Genomic DNA, 16916 nt, shown 5'->3' on the forward strand with positions numbered 1-16916 from the left:
AAAGAGACCATGATGGCTCTGTACTCCGGATCTTCGGGTGGATGAGTAGTCCAAGCGTTCAATCCAAGAATCATGTTTCAATTTGTTTATTAAAGCCTGGAAGTGACCTTTTCAGGTGACATAAGAACCCAGTGAGCTGTTTTGAGCCTCTTCAGATTCAGAAGCATTCAAGCGGCAGCCCTGGCCCTGTCTGCCACCAACCTGTGATCCCAGGCCCCGGGCTCCCCAGAAAGTGAAACTAGAGCAGCCCTTTGGAAGTGCCCCCTTCTCAGATCTAGCCATGCTATCTATTGCAAGCCTGTGTCAATTCTGTGGATGGAGCTCAGCACGACCTTAGGCAAAGCCAGAATCAGCAAGGCAGAGGATACAGGCTTGATTGCAGGTTATGGTTTTTTCTGCGCTTTTTTTTTTTGAGACAGTCTCACTCTGTCACCCAGGCTAGATTGCAGTGGCACGATCTCGGCTAATTGCAGCCTCAGCCTCCTGTGTTCAAGTCATTCTCCTCCCTTAACCCCACAAGTATCCAGGACTACAGGCACGCACTACCATGCCTGGCTAATTCTGGCTAATTTTTTTGTGTTTTTAGTAGAGACAGGTTTTCACCATGTTGGCCAGGCTGGTCTCAAACTCCTGACCTCAGGCGATCCACCCGCCTGGGCCTCCCAGAGTGCTGGAATTACAAGCGTGAACCACCACGCCCAACCCAGGTGATGTTTTACATAGAGCTCCAAGACCAGAGAGAAGAGTCCCAAGGGGAGGTGGTGCTCTCTATCTTCTGAGGAGAGCTTCATTCCTAAGATAGCTGCCCCCCACCCACCCCAGGCTATCCTCTTGGCTCAGGGCCTTTCTGGAATTGAGATAAAGCACCTGGTAACCAAAGGCCCTTTAGGGGCCCCCATACATGGTTGCAGACTGGGCAGCATGTCGGTGATCAGCTGGTTGGCTTTGTATTAATCCATCATATTAACAGCTTCCACCATCCTAGGACAAACCTGAGTTGTAATAATAAAAAAAAAAATCTACTGTTGGATTCAATTTGATAGTTTTGTTTAAGGTTTTCACAGTTATGTTCCTAAGTGAGATTAGGGTCAAATTTTCCTTTTCTTGTACTCTCCTTACCTGGTTTTAAGAATCCAGGTCATACTCGTTTCATAAAATAAGTTTACTAGCTTTCCTCCCTCCTTCCCCTTTTTTAAAATTCGTCGACAGTGGAATGATATTTGTAATGGGCTTTGGATTTTATAAAAGCACACCCCCAGAGTCTGCCTGCTCCTCAGGGGACTTGGCACACACAAGAAGATACCGCTTTCCTTCTTGATAGTCTGCACTGGCTTATTTATGGTGCTTTTGTTGTTTCTGGGACTGTTCTGCTGGGAGCCAGCCATTTCCCTGAGGAAGTGGGGTTGGAGTGGAGGGAAGCCCTAGGCTGGGGAAGGGGGAGCTGTGCTGGGGGAGGGAGGGAGCCCTGAGCCTGGTGCCCCAGCCCCTGCTGCAGCCGCCCGTAGTTCCCAAGCAGGAGCTCAACTTGACCCTGCCCTTACAGGCACCATGTTCCGCAAGAAAAAGAAGAAACGCCCTGAGATCTCAGCCCCACAGAACTTCCAGCACCGTGTCCACACCTCCTTCGACCCCAAAGAAGGCAAGTTTGTGGGCCTCCCCCCACAATGGCAGAACATTCTGGACACGCTGCGGCGCCCCAAGCCCGTGGTGGACCCTTCGCGAATCACACGGGTGCAGCTCCAACCCATGAAGGTAAGGGGGGCAGGCAGGGATGGGGGTCAAGTTCAGCCTCTCCCAGTACACAGACAACCATACCTGGCTAAGCCTCAGACAGGCCCCTGGAGGAACCACCTACTTCACAGCTATCAATTAACCAGCCACTTTCGCTCCCCGCCTGTCAGCCTGGCATTCTCTCCCTGGGTAAGCCAGGGCAAAGGAGTCTGGGGAGAGCCTCTCTGCAGGGTGCTAGGGTTGCCAAATTCAGCACATGAAAATACAAGATGCTCAATTGCGGCCTAGTACAGTGGCTCACGCCTGTAATCCCAGCACTTTGGAAGGCTGAGGCGGGAGGATCATGAGGTCAGGAGTTCAAGACAAGCCTAACCAACATGGTGAAACCCCGTCTCTACTCTCTAAAATACAAAAATTAGCCGGGCGTGGTGGCACGCACCTGTAATCCCAGCTACTTAGGAGGCTGAGGCAGGAGAATTGCTTGAACCCAGGAGGTGAAGGTTGCAGTGAGCTGAGATCACACCACTGCACTCCAGCCTGGGCAACGGAGCAAGACTCCATCTCAAAAAATAATGATTCTCAACTGCATTTGTATTTCAGATGAGAATGAATAGTGTTTTAGGACTTGCCTCATTCAATACTTGCACCGGCAGCTCCATGGGGACTGAAGGCTCTCCCAGACCAGGAGAATTTTAGTTGTGAGGGTCAGGACTAGTAAACCCAAGAGTCTGGTAGAAGTTGGGGTCAGGGGCCCTATGAGGGTTTGGAGGCCACGAAGCCAGTGTGTGTGAAGGAGCCCCTGGCCTGGTCTCTGCCTCCTCAGAGGGCTGGGCACATCCCTCCCAGCCATCCGTGGAGCTACAGAAGGGAGCCCCACCTCTGAGCTCCAGCTCCCAGGCCCAGCCGACCACACCCTGGACGTGCTGGATGCAGCCCCATGGCACTCACCATCTGCTCTGCTGCTGGTGGGCCTTCCTGCATCCCTGCACCCAGCACAGGTGGGACCCACTGTGGGCCCTGAGAAATTATGGAAAAATGAATGGGTGGATGACACAGCAGGGGAGATCCTTAGGTGGTCCTCCCCAGGGCCACCGAGGACATTCTCTGACCCTGATCTCCCGGCCGCCCCTCCCTACTGCAATCAGGCAGCTCCCACACGCTCTCTTGTCATCTCTACAGACAGTGGTGCGTGGCAACGCGGTGCCTGTGGACGGCTACATCTCGGGGCTGCTCAACGACATCCAGAAGCTGTCAGTCATCAGCTCCAACACCCTGCGTGGCCGCAGCCCCACCAGCCGGCGGCGGGCACAGTCCCTGGGGCTGCTGGGGGATGAGCACTGGGCCACTGACCCAGACATGTACCTCCAGAGCCCTCAGTCTGAGCGCACTGACCCCCACGGCCTCTACCTCAGCTGCAACGGGGGCACACCAGCAGGCCACCAGCAGATGCCATGGCCCGAGCCACAGAGCCCACAGGTCCTGTCCAATGGGCTGGCTGCAAAGGCTCAGTCCCTGGGCCCCGCCGAGTTCCAGGGCACCTCGCAGCGCTGTCTGCAGCTGGGTGCCTGCCTGCAGAGCTCCCCACCAGGAGCCTCGCCCCCCACAGCTACCAGTCGGCATGGAATAAAGGCTGCCAAACATGGCTCTGAGGAGGCCCGGCCCCAGTCCTGCTTGGTGGGCTCAGCCACGAGCAGGCCAGGTGGGGAAGGCAGCCCTAGCCCTAAGACCCAGGAGAGCAGCCTGAAGCGCAGGCTATTCCGAAGCATGTTCCTGTCCACTGCTGCCACAGCCCCTCCAAGCAGCAGCAAGCCGGGCCCTCCACCACAGAGCAAGGTAAGTCAGGAGCTGGGCCTGCAGGCGTCCACTGGGGAGTGGGTGCAGGGACACAGGCCCTGCCTGGCCTTCCCCAGAGGCTCCCTGGACTGCTTCCCCCTAAAGCGGCAGAAATGTGCATGGTAACCTCTTCTCTAAGGAGGCCGGCCTGCCTCCTCCCTCTCTCCGTCCCTCCCTTCCTTTCCTTCTTTTCTCTGTGGCAATAGTGTTGTTTCACATTTCTGTCATTATTTGTGTGGCCATAGGAAACGCTGGAGGACTGTATTTGCCTAGTCCAGAGGCAGTAGGAGGGCCGACCTGTGGCATGTGTGACTGCTTCAGACGCACATTTTTCTTGTGAGAAAGGAAAGGGTGAAGGGAGCCCATGGTGACATTTCTTGGCAGGCAGAGTAGAGCACGTTTTTGCTTCCTGTAGGCCCTCCAGCATCCTGTCCGTAGTGACAGTAACCTCCTTTCCCATTTGGCAGAGGAGGAAACTGACAGAGGGTGAGACACTCCTAGGCATGGAGAGTGAGTCAGAGAAGGAAGGTGGGGGTGCTCTGGGGCTGCCTGACCAGCCCGGCCCTCTTGGCTCATGGCTCTTGTGTATGAAGCTTTACAACCACGGCAGCCACTTGTTCTTTAGCTCCTTCCTAATAAACGGCTGCTGACAGTGGCATGGGTAATGGATCCTCCCGTCCCTCCTGGGAGGGCTTTAAGACAACCCTGGGTCCTCCCCTGTCAGCGGTGGGGTGAGTGTGGCCCAGCCTGCCCAGGGTAGGGGTTTGGGTATGGCCTGGACTACAGCCTTTCTGGGTCACTGCCGGCCAGCTGAGGTACTCAGAAAAAGTTCTGAGCTTTGTGCACTCCTGTCCCCTACTAGGTCAAAGGACGGTGGGTTGGGATTCCCATGGGGTGTGGTGTGGCCTATCTGTGAGAGGAACAAGAGAATCTGTGAGCTGCAGGGTCTCTGGAAGGCTGTGCCCCTGGAGAGACTCAGCCAGAAAATAAGGTGAGATCAGGGCAGTGCACCCTGCTGGGAAGGTGAGAATGGGAGCCTGGCCTCCCCTGTCTCTCAGGAGTCCTGCTGGGAAACCTCAGGGATTTGGAGGAACGGGTTGTCAGCACTGGGCTGGGCACTCATTTGCATCTTCCTGGGCTCCTGTCAGCACCCCACAGCAGGGGGAAGGGACTGTCCATCCCTGCACACTGTGCTGAGCACTCACCGTGGACCACTGCTCTGCATGTGCTGGAGTGTCCCCCATACCCGTGGGAGCAGATGGTAGTTATCCTGAGCTCGACAACACCATACTTCCAAATCCAGGGGCGTGATTTCCCTCTGGGCAACTCAGACACACCTTTCGAGATTTCTACTTTGAAGCCAGGCGTCTTAAAGGCAAGGCTAAGACCCTCTGAGCTGCTCTGGGCCGGGGTTTCTCAGCCGCTGCCCTGCTGATGTTCAGGTCAGGCCATCCTTTGTGGCAGGCTCTGCTTGCACTGTAGCAGCCTCCCTGGCCTCTACTCACTAGAAGCTGGTGGTACCCCCGGTTGGAACAACAAAAAATGTCTCCAGACATTGCCAAATGTCACTTGAGCACCCCCATCGAGAACCATTACCTTCAACAAATTCCCACACAGATGGGGGCATCAGCCTTCCTCCTCCTCCTCCTCCAGTACCTATTTCAGGAGCCCCCAGACCAAGCCAGCAGCCCTGAGCACCGGGGCTGACTCTGAACACTTGCAACAGCTTCCATAACAGCAGTCAGGCCACAGGGGCCACGCAGTGTCCCAGGCATGGCTGCAGGAGGATCTGAGTATAGACCCCAGGGCTTCTGGACCTGCTCCAGGCAGTGCGGCCTGGAGTCACTCTGGCTAAAGAGCACAGGAAGACAGGCGTGGGGGCACAGAGGCCAAAGAGGCAAGACAGTTTGTTAGGAGCTTGGGGGTTTAGACATGTTCCACTAAAGAGTCAGAGGGCAAACACTGGTTAAGCACCTACTGTGTACTCCGATTTATGCCAAGGATACACAGCATCAGTAGGATTATAGCGTGGGAGTCAGCAGCCATGGGCGTCCTGTGGGTTCCAGTGCCTGTGGGATAATAAAACAACCCGCAGGGTAATGAGGATTACACAAGAGAGTGCACCGAAGGCACTTGTCAAAGTGGTAAGCCCTCAATAAATGGCTTTATTATTATTTGAGACAGCATCTCCGTCTGTCGCCCAGGCTGCAGTGCAGTGGCACAATCTCAGCTCACTGCAACCTTTACCTCCTGGGTTCAAGTGATACTCCCACCTCAGCCTCCCAAGTAGCTGGGACTGCGAGCTCACTCCACCACACTCAGCTAATTTTGGTATTTTTAGAAAAGATGGGGTTTCACCATGTTGGCCAGGCTGGTCTCAAACTCCTGACCTCAAGTTATCCGCCCACCTCGGCCTCCCAAAGTGCTGGGATTACAGGCATGAGCCACCGTGCCAGGACGGCTTTGTTGTATTTAAAAATATTATGCTATGGCCTCTCCCCTTTAGGATACTTACGGTACAGCCCCCTAAGCCCACAGTTGGAGAGCCGCAGCTCAGGGCGGGAAGTGAGGCACTGCTATAAACATATGCCTGCTCTTCTAGCAGCCTCCTTCCCAAGAGGTCTGTCACATGAGTAACCTCAGAATTAATCCAGAGCCCATAACAATTAATTAATTCCATTGTCGTGTCCCCCTTTCCCTTTCTTGTGTGGCTTCCCAAGTTTCATCTGGTCTTTGCTTGTGATTACAGTGAGTAAAAGTCCCTCCCTGTGGAGACAGGCAGTGAAGCCAATGAAAGGACACTGGGGACCAGACCTTGCCGGGCTGAAGACCAGTCCAGCTCCCCGGACTCCCTGGCCTGTGTCCCAGACTCTGCCAGTGCTGGGCTCCTGGCTGGGCCACCCCTCCCCCGGCCTCCAGTTGCAGGCTCCGCCCTGAGCACAGCCCGCACCTGCGGCTCAGCAGCAGCATAGGGACCTGGCCTGTGGAGACAAGGAAGGAACCCCCACCTCGGCCTGTCCATGTGGCTCCTGCCCCCACGCCCACACATCCTCAAAGTGGAGCTGGCCCATGCAGAAGCCCTAGAGACTGGGAGGGGAAGGAGATCATTTCACAGCCTTTCGTAGGAACTTCAGGATGAGAGAGGTCATTAGAGCCACCTGAAGAGGAGCTTTAGGTGGTCCCCAAGCTTCTGCCCCAACCCTCATGGATGGGTGGCTGGAGAGCATGTTTTCTAAGTCTGCACTCAGGCCAGTAGGCAGCCTCCTTAGAGCCCTGAGCCTTTCTACAGGGTGACTGTGTGATGCAGTGAACCTCTGCTCCTAGGACCTGGCATCACAGCCTCAGTCACGGCCATGCTCCCTCCTCCCCCTCACAGCATACTGCCCACTCATGCAGAGTTTCTCAAAGTATGTTCCATGGGCCTCCTAGGACCCAGGGACCTTGTTCAAATGCAGCGTGTCTGCTCCAGGGTCCCACTGAACCAGGCTCTGCAGTTTATCCAGCTCCCCAGATCACTGCGCATGCCCCTGCATCGTAGCAGAGATTGGGGCTGAGGGAGGATGATTTGCCTGAGGCTCATTACAGGGCAGAGAAGCCCAGGGCTGGGCCCCAGGTCCTCACAACCCAGTCCAGAGGTCCCACTGCTCCTCTACACAGTGGATGGTGACAGGTGCTGGCGAGGACATGGGAGAATGTTTACTGTCCAAATGCAGTCACCAGAGAATGGAGTGAGTCCAGGCAGTCCTGGGAGGTTTTCTAGCTCCTTCCCTGTGAAGGTCAAGCATGGCTCTCTAGCAGGAGTACCTGTTCCACCCTAAGCAGGTCAGGGACTTGGCTGGATAGTGGAAGCCCTGAGGCCATGGCGGGGGTGGTCAGGGGTTGCTAAAGACATTTAAAAGACTCTGATGGGACCCAAGGCCCAGATTTGAGGTTTGGGGTCCCTGAGCAAGCATCCCAGCCCAAGCTTACTGCTTAAGATTTCCTATAAGTAAGTTGTTTCAGCTCTGGGATCAGGACCAGGACCCTCTGGGCACCTAAGACAGTTGCTTACGTGATAGGTTTGGAGAAGTTCCTAGAAGGCTTTCTCTGCAGCCCCTAAAGCATCCCTCTCCAGGTGCTCTTTAAAAATATATAATGCGGCTGGGCGCAGTAGTTCATGCATAATCCCAGCACTTTGGGAGGCTGAGGCAGGTGGATCACGAGGTCAAGAGATCAGGATCATCCTTGCCAACATGGTGAAACCCCGACTCTACTAAAAATACAAAAAATTAGCCGGGTATGGTGGCGCACACCTGTAATCCCAGCTACTCGGGAGTCTGAGGCAGGAGAATCGCTTGAACCCGGAAGGTGGAGGTTGCAGTGAGCCGAGATCACGGCACTGCACTCCAGTTTGGTGACAGAGCAAGACTCTGTCTCATTAAAAAAAAAGTACATAATGCCTGGCAGGGGTCATGGTGCCTGTCACCACTCCTTAGGAGAACCCAAAGATGGGAGGGCGCCTTTCCTGCCAGGAAAGCAGGAGGGCTTGAGCTCGGAAAAGCAAGAAGCCTCGCAGGCTTCCAGAGCTGGGCCCAGGCTGCCCCTCAGCTCCACCTTCCCTCCTTCCCCGCCAGACTGCATGAGGCTAGGCCCCCTACCTTCTCCTCCATGTGTGTGGGGGTCCTCAACTAGGAGTTTCATGCCAGGAAGGAAGTGGAAGGACTCCTTTAGGGGTCCTTAAGACACCTCCCCATCCCTGGCCTCAAGTCTTGGGTTTGGCTGGACTTACCCTCCTGACTCCAGATCTCTCTGGCACCAGATCCCCGGCCAGGGGAGACACCTGAGAACCCCCCAGATGGTGACATAGCTCTGTGGTCCTCTGTCAGGGACATAACCCAGCACAGGCTCACAGACTCCCTGCTGCAGGCACAAGCAGGGCTTTCGGGCCCCAGATGTGGCTCCCCTGCCTTGGCTCAGGGAGTGGAGACACAGCTGTGCACTGCTGCCCACTGCTCCCCACCCCACTGCCTGGGCCTCTTCTGCCCCCATGGGTCCTGGGGGGGAGCCTTGGCAGTGAAGAATGCCTCTGATCCAGATTCTCCAAGCGGCCCCTTAGCATAGAGGAAGATTCTGCCTCCCAGCAGCCTCCCTGCAGTCTAGCTGTCAATTGCCCAGAAAGAAATACCCAGCACAAGACCCCGCGGGGACTTGGCCTTCTCTGTCTTCCCAGGTGCAGCAGAGCAGGTGTAAGGAGCTGTCTTGGGCCTGTTCAGCTTGGCAGACTGGGTGGGGCTGCTCACACAGGACTAGGACTGGGGCTGGGCTTCAGCTCTGTCTGAAAATCTTTGCTCACAGCACCTCCCTAATTTGGTCAGACACCCTGCCTAACCCTGCCAGAGCCCAGAGATCACAGAGGCCGGCCTCTGCCTCTGGGAAGTTACTCCAAATGATCCCACAGCCATGCCCCTTCCTGTTGCTTTGTCCCTGCAGCCCAACTCGTCTTTCCGACCGCTGCAGAAAGAAAACCCCCCAAGCCTGGTGGCCAAGGCCCAGTCCTTGCCCTCGGACCAGCCGGTGGGGACCTTCAGCCCTCTGACCACTTCGGATACCAGCAGCCCCCAGAAGTCCCTCCGCACAGCCCCGGCCACAGGCCCACTTCCAGGCCGGTCTTCCCCAGCAGGTTCCCCCCGCACCTGGCACGCCCAGATCAGTACCAGCAACCTGTACCTGCCCCAGGACCCCACGGTCGCCAAGGGCGGCGTGGCTGGTGAGGACACAGGTGTTGTGACGCATGAGCAGTTCAAGGCAGCGCTCAGGATGGTGGTGGACCAGGGCGACCCCCGGCTGCTGCTGGACAGCTACGTGAAGATTGGCGAGGGCTCCACCGGCATCGTCTGCTTGGCCCGGGAGAAGCACTCGGGTCGCCAGGTGGCCGTCAAGATGATGGACCTCAGGAAGCAGCAGCGCAGGGAGCTGCTCTTCAACGAGGTGGGAGGACAGGGGGGGACACAGGCAGGGGCGTTGGGATGGGCAGTGAACAGCCAGCCGAGCTGGACATCTGTGAGCAGGGGCAGTGGGTAACCACGCATCTGGGCACTGTGCCCGGCACTCAGCCCCCGCCTGCCCCCAGGTGGTGATCATGCGGGACTACCAGCACGTCAACGTGGTGGAGATGTACAAGAGCTACCTGGTGGGCGAGGAGCTGTGGGTGCTCATGGAGTTCCTGCAGGGAGGAGCCCTCACGGACATCGTCTCCCAAGTCAGGTGGGCAGCTGGGAGGGCTGGGCCTTGAGTGCAGGTTGCCCTCACCGTGGCCCTGCCAGGGCAATGTGGTGTTCTGCCTGTAGCCCAAAAGACTTGGGATGCCTGTCCTGGGCTCCCCTGTCTTTGGGGTAACTGAGACCCAGGAGTCTTGGCAATGGAAAAGAGAAAGGTGGCTTCCAGGCTTCCAGCCAAGGCTCAGGCCCCAGTTTTCACCAGGGCTATGGCCTGACTGTGCTGCCAAACAGACTGCCTGGGAGCCATGGGGCCCAGCACCAGGGACTCCTACTCTGCCTAGCCACCCCACGACCTGCCAGAGCTAACGATCTCTTCCACCGGGCGGCCCCACCTTTTTGTCCAGGCTGAATGAAGAGCAGATTGCCACTGTGTGTGAGGCTGTGCTGCAGGCCCTGGCCTACCTGCATGCCCAGGGCGTCATCCACCGGGACATCAAGAGCGACTCCATCCTGCTGACCCTTGATGGCAGGGTAGGTCCCATCCTGTCCCTGGCACAGCCACGCCCCCACTTCCCTCCTCCTGGTCACCACTCACTCCCCTTCCAACCCCAGGTGAAGCTCTCGGACTTCGGATTCTGCGCTCAGATCAGCAAAGACGTCCCTAAGAGGAAGTCCCTGGTGGGAACCCCCTACTGGATGGCTCCTGAAGTGATCTCCAGGTCTTTGTATGCCACTGAGGTAACTAGTTCCCTCTGCTCCCCCACCCCCAGCCTCCCAAAAGCACTGGCAGCTCTTCCACTGTGGCCCCTCCAGTGACCTCACCAAAAGCAGCCCTGGTCCTCAGAGTCCCACCAGGTCAACACCCTCCCCGCTACAGTGGGGCTGCTCTCACCCATGACTGTGCTGCCAGGAATGAGTACTGCAAGTGCTTTCCTCAGCTCAAGGGCAGAATGGGGCATGGCCAGGCCTCCCATGGATGATGGCCTTTCTCTGAGTGACTGACAGCTGTACCCCTATAGGCAGTGGTCACTCATGCAGGAAGGAACTGGCCACAGGGCAGGTGACTAGGGGAGGAGGGAGTCAGACTCACCGAGGAGAACTGGGGCCAGCTGTCCCCCATCCTCCCCCCTGCTGCCACCAGCACATGGCCACCAAGGGACCAGGCTCTGGCCATGGGGTCAGGGACATTTTCCTCCTGCAGGTGGATATCTGGTCTCTGGGCATCATGGTGATTGAGATGGTGGATGGGGAGCCACCCTACTTCAGCGACTCCCCAGTGCAAGCCATGAAGAGGCTCCGGGACTGCCCCCCGCCCAAGCTGAAAAACTCTCACAAGGTCAGTTGGTGCATAAGGGTGTGACCTCACAGACCCCATTCCTCCTGAGGCAAGAGGACCAAAGCCTGGACTCCCAGCCTCTCCCTTCCACAGAAGCCACAGGGTCTGGGCTCCTGGAAAAGGCTCCTCTTTATCTACACAAAACCCACACCCGGGTGTGGAGCCGCATCTCCGCACAAACTCGCCTGTGCGCTCCAGTAAGTCTCCTCCCATGGCTGCGGCAGGAGGGTCACTGCTCCACAGGCACTGGTCGGAAGCCCAGGGATGCCCACGAGCAGGGAAAGCCAGGACACCAGCAATCCCTGCTGTCCCGGGAGGAATCCAGAGAAGCTTCACTGAGCATAAACCCCTCTACCCCATGTGTTCGGAGATCCATACCATGACGTCCCTGTCCATCACGGCAAGTCAGCTCATGCTCCATCGCTGCATATGCCGACACAGCTGAGCCACAGCGTTCCCCTTAAAGCCAGTATACTCATACGTGGATATGTATACATGTAACCCTTTTTGCCAAATCCCCCCAACCTCGCAGGCCTTACTGTGGACGCCCCCTGCTGGCCGGTCAGCACAGGGCTGCTAGGTGGCACTGCCATCTGGTGGCCAAAGCAATAAATGTCTCAGAGGGTTGAAACCCCACCTCTAAATAGCAAAAAAAAAAAAAAAAAAAAAAAAAAAAAAAAGTTCTGTGGCCCCAACACACAGCTGGATGGGAGGACCAACAGGAAACATCTTCCAAGACAACTGGTCCTTGAAGCCTGCACCATTAACCCCAAAATTAGCATACAGAGATTCCCCAGTTGGCTAATTCCCCAGAGGATGCAGCCTTCTGCCCAAGACTCAGCCTTATCCCAAGATACTGGCTCAAAATGAACCAAGATAAGCCCTTGCCTTAGACTTAAGGCCTAGAGGAACACTTCCTTCCTCATCCTTGACCTGTTTTTAAAATCCTCTTTAAAGCCCTATGTGGCAGACAGGGCAAGCATACTTTATCACTAGCCCATTTTACAGTTGAGAAAACTGAGGCCTAGAGAAAATTGTGACTTGCCTGAGATCAGGGATAGAGTCAGGCCTGGATCACTGATGTGAATTCTCTGCCCCTTCCAGACAGAGCTACAGCATCTGAATGCTGAGAGCCTTGGGGGTTGGGGAGGGGCAAGGGGGCAGAAGTTTAAAAAAAAAAACAAAAACACAGAATTCAAGACTTTCAGTCAATGACAGGGCCAGGCAATCAAGTCATCCCAAAGTGGCTGCAAATTGTGGCTCCATCTCCCTGCCCCGTCTCCACAGGTCTCCCCCGTGCTTCGAGACTTCCTGGAGCGAATGCTGGTGCGGGACCCCCAAGAGAGAGCCACAGCCCAGGAGCTCCTAGACCACCCCTTCCTGCTGCAGACAGGGCTGCCCGAGTGCCTGGTGCCCCTGATCCAGCTCTACCACAAGCAGACCTCCACCTGCTGAGCCCACCCTGAGTATGCCTGCCACTTGTGCCCACAGGCAGGGCACACTGGGCAGCCAGCCTGCCAGCAGGGCTTGCCTGCCTCGTTTTCTCAGTATTCTCTCCAAAGATTGAAATGTGAAGCCCCAGCCCCACCCTCTGCTCCTCAGCCTACTGGGCCAGGCCGGACCTGCCCCCTCAGTGTCTCTCCCTCCCAAATCCCCAGGTGGAGACCCCTTCCACAGGATGACCCCTTGGTATTTGCACAGGGATATTTCTAAGAAACGCAGAGGCCAGCATTCCTGGCCCCTGCAGCCCACACAGCAGAAAAGGCTGCTGTGGTTTTTTAAAGGTAGTTGTACACTAGCATCCCAGGCCCCTGCGGAGGCCAGACTGCTGGTCTCCACACAGATACTTGCTGTTCTCAGCTCCAGATTCAAACCTCGGGTCTCGAGAGGGCCACAGCAATGGTTTTCATGACCTGAACCCCGCTTCCTCCCTTGTGTCTGAAGTCCTGAAGGCGCAGTCCCACCTGCACTGCCCCTCATGGCCCAGAACTGTGAATGGCCTGCTCCAGGCCATGGCTGGGGGTGGGGAGTGAGGGGGCAATTTCTGAGTGAAAGAGAAAGAATGGGGTCAGTGGGGAAGGTGCTCTCACTTTACAGAATGGAGAGAACGTGTGTGTGTGTGTGTGTGTGTGTGTGTGTGTGTGTGTGTGTGTGTGTGTGTCTGACAGCCCAGGTCCCTTCAGGTCACCCACAGCCAGCTCCAGAAAGGCTGCCCCATCCTCTCTCCCACTAAGTTCTGGCCTAAAGGGGCCTGCTTTCTTGGCCTGGCTTCCACTTCTCCAGTCCTATGTCAACCTGACCAGTGGTGTGGTCCGTACTGAGTCCAACATATCCTGGGGGCTTGGGAGGTTTCTGAGCTTCTCCTGAACTGTGCAGTGTGAGGGCCAGGACAGGAATGTAAGGAATGGTAACTGTTTTACCTTTCAAGTTTATCGCAATCACAAGGTCATTAGGGACCCATTGTTCTCTTCAGAACCCTGTCTGGGAGAGAAGGTGAACTGCCTCTGGGTTTCCGTCATGTCAAGGTCAGAGCGCCCATTTGTGCAAACCATCTGCCCCGTCTGCCTCCACAGACAGCTGTCTCCTGGTCCTCCTCCGCCCCCAACTTCAGGGCTGCTGTGAGATGGAAATTCCGGGAAACAACTTCAGGTGTCTGGACCCTTTCTATCTAGATAATATTTTTAGATTCTTCTGCTCCCTAGTGACCTTCCTGGGGGCAAAGAAATTGCAAGGACTTTTTTTTAAGGGTCAGCGTTTTCAAAACAAAAGCATCTTCCCTAGAAATTTTTGTGAATTGTTTGCACTTGTGCCTGTTTTAAATTAACTTGAGTGTTCAAAGCCACTGGGCGTCCTGTGTCTCTGGGAGTGGAGCCTGGCCATCTTGGAGAGGAGGCGCCTGGGGTGGGCGAGTCTCGTGTATCCTCCCTTCCTCCCCACGTGAGCTCTCCAGCGGCCACCGCGCAGAACACCCAACTCTTCCCTGGTGGCCTGTGGACCCAAAAGGAGGGCAGAGAGGAAGGGAAACAGGAAGTCAAAGACGCTTGGGAATGAAGGAGATGAAAAGTAGACGGGGCTTCTTCCCAGGGGAGAAGAGCCCATGGGAAAAGCCAGGGCCCTGCACTGCGTCTGCTGGGGGTGGCCACAGTGGCTGGCGAGCACCCTGCATGTCAGCTTCTCCCATCCTCTGCGCACTTCTCACCACCACGCCAGACCTCAAGCTGTCCATAGGAAGTGGTCTGAAACTGCTTCCAGTGAGAGCCATCCCTGTTTCACTCCTCAGGACTGAGGGAGATGGCACAGAGTTGAGAAACAACAGAACAGTGCCTGGAAACCAGGCAGCTGGGCTCTCGTCCTGAGGGTGGGGAGGTGGATGAAATTATCTTGCAACTTCCAGCTGCCACACGGATTCCTGCATTTCCTTCCTGAGATCTCCTCACTGCCCAGGGTTCAGGAGCAACCACACAGCCTTTCCTTCACTCCCCAGTGATTCATTCCCTGACAGGTGCCCTGGTGCTGCCCAGCTGCCAGCTCAGCACAGCTGAGGTGCTGACCTGTGACTTTGCTTCCGGAGCCAGCACAGTGGGACGGGCAGGGCAGACGCTCACTAAGGCAGGAGCCTCCAGAGGAGGCAAGGGCTCTGTCCATCTCTCCAAAGGGAGCCCTTTGGAGGGTCAGGAGTACTTGATAAGGCAAAGAGGCCAGTTCTCTCAATGGAATAATACTGGATTTATTAATTATTCTTTGAGTTCTAACAGTCCTTCCACCACACAATATCACTCTGAAAGGGTGTGCATATGTCCCACAGCTCACACACAGACCGGTTCTGACCTCAGGGTACCGAGCGCCAGTGTCCTGGGTGACTCTTCACAATGACAAAAGCAACAAGAATTGGAAAAGCGAAAGATTTAGAAAAGTCTCTTCTGAAGGTAGAGATTGCTAGAGAGGACCCAGCCTCAACACCCTGGGGCTGACAAAGGAGCGAGTTCAGGGGAGCGAAATGTGAAGCGTGGAAGGTCTGCACGGAGCCGGGCCTGGGAAGGAGTCTGTAAGGACAGCAAGGCAGTTAGACACATGATTCAGTTCAGACAGGAAAGAGCTGCTGCAGTTTTTAGAAACATCGCTTTCTACCACCAAGCTCTCCACAGCTCCACAGAGAAGAGCCCTCATGGTTGTTTATCCAGTAAAGAGGGCCCAGGGCGACATTCAACCAAAAAGCCACAAATCAGAGATACTGGAAAGATTACAGCACCTCTGATACAATGTGCGACCCAGACTTCATGCTGTTGAGCCAAAACACTTGGATTCCTACACCACTAACAACGTCATTACAATTAAACACAGTTGAATAGCAAGTACACGAGCAAGCAAGGGCCAGAAAGCAGCAGTTTGCACTTGGGGTGTCCAGTGTCCCCACCCCACCCCAGACCCTCTCCCTCACGCTTTTCAGGCACTTGGTATTGTGCACCCACCACCCAGACAGGGGGACTGAGGAGAGACATTTGTTTTGGGAGAAGAGGGGAGGGAGAGGGCAGAATACCTCAGAAATGAAAGCAAATATCAGAAGAAAACAACTGCATAATCAGCAGGTCCCAAGGTTCAGAATCATAAGGGAAGGGTTGGCGGCTCCACATTTTCGGAAGAGAGCAGTACCTCTCAGGGCACGCAGCCTTAACTTGGAAGATTTCACGTGGGGTCCTCAGGGTCTGGGCTCCTGCTACTCTCAATGCGAGTTTTTTGTTCATTGTCCCTCACTTCACTGCTGTGAAGTGACTTCAAGTATCCGGATTTAATATTCTACAAAATGAAGAGGATTCCACGGTAAATGTACACGGAGGGAGAAGTACACAGCGGTGATCCCAAAGAAAAGCAGCTGTCTGAGCTCCGAGCCGGGGCGCAGCGGGGAAAGCGCAGCGCTGCCACCAGGGGGCACCAGAGATCACGTCCTTCAGTGCGCCGGCCTGCTTGGCACAGCGGATGGGGTCAGCGGGGTGCAAGGACTGGGGAGGTGTCCTGACACCTGCACGAGGCCCCCTCCTGACCACCCACCCCTCACCGCCAGGCCCAATATCTCGCACGGTCATTCTCACTCTGGGCAGTTCCCTGGGAGTTACTGGCGAGAAACCTTCCGTACTGCAAAGGCGAACGGATAGATCGACGTCTTGGAAAGACCCCCACCGCAGGCAGGTGAAAGCCTTCAAGTCCCACCCTTGTGATTCACAAAAGAACCCCACTTGCCGCCTCCCTGCGGGCCGGGCGCAAAGACTAGCGCGCTAGCGCTCCCGCAGGGTCCTAGCGCACGCGCCCCGGAGGACCCCGTTCCCCCAACCCCGCCTCCTGGCTAGGCCAGCACAGGGCAGGATGTCGGGGGGCGAGCGGGCAGGGGACAAAGGACCAACCCGGGAAAGGGCCTCTCACTCACTCATCTGCCCAGTAATAAACCTGGGCCGGGCCTCCGTCCCACAAGGTGGGGCCAAGGCAGGAGTCCCAGGTCTTGACCTCCAGCATCCATCATCCGCTCCATTAACTGCCCAGCGAGAAGAAGGAGCCGTTTAATAGCCGCTTTGCAGCTCTCGCCAGAGTTTGATGTAATTTAAACCTGGACCTGCGGCTCATGTGGGCTCCCGACTCCCGCGCGCCGCTGTTTCACGTCGCAAACACTTCAGTCAATTATCCCCCTCGCGGAGCTTCTATTTAAAGAGATATTGTCAGGCTCTTAAGCCTCAGAATCAGACCCGCTGCTTCCTGCTTCATATACAAAGGCTTAAAACACGAGTTCCTTGAGGATTGGAAGAAATACAATTAAGCACAGCCTTCGCAAC

At 55.9% G+C, this 16916-nt stretch overlaps 1 protein-coding gene across 4 annotated transcripts in view; it reads left to right on the forward strand.

The window, feature by feature from the left end:
* PAK6 (p21 (RAC1) activated kinase 6) overlaps positions 1-13939 on the forward strand; it is a 36727-nt gene extending 22788 nt beyond the window's left edge. For all 4 annotated transcript variants that reach the window (XM_012462512.2, XM_012462513.2, XM_064374845.1 and 1 more), the window contains 8 exons: positions 1544-1752; positions 2911-3564; positions 9034-9531; positions 9674-9807; positions 10166-10292; positions 10374-10499; positions 10963-11097; positions 12385-13939. In XM_012462512.2, coding sequence (XP_012317935.1) covers positions 1549-1752; positions 2911-3564; positions 9034-9531; positions 9674-9807; positions 10166-10292; positions 10374-10499; positions 10963-11097; positions 12385-12552 — 2046 coding nt within the window. In that variant the 5' untranslated portion in view covers positions 1544-1548 and the 3' untranslated portion in view covers positions 12553-13939. The remainder of the gene's footprint in view (positions 1-1543; positions 1753-2910; positions 3565-9033; positions 9532-9673; positions 9808-10165; positions 10293-10373; positions 10500-10962; positions 11098-12384) is intronic.
* The last annotated feature ends 2977 nt before the right edge of the window (positions 13940-16916 follow it).

The sequence above is a fragment of the Aotus nancymaae genome, unplaced genomic scaffold (genome assembly GCF_030222135.1).
Source record: "Aotus nancymaae isolate 86718 unplaced genomic scaffold, 86718_ANA_hifiasm-v0.15.2.pri h1tg000011l, whole genome shotgun sequence".
Lineage (NCBI taxonomy): Eukaryota > Metazoa > Chordata > Mammalia > Primates > Aotidae > Aotus > Aotus nancymaae.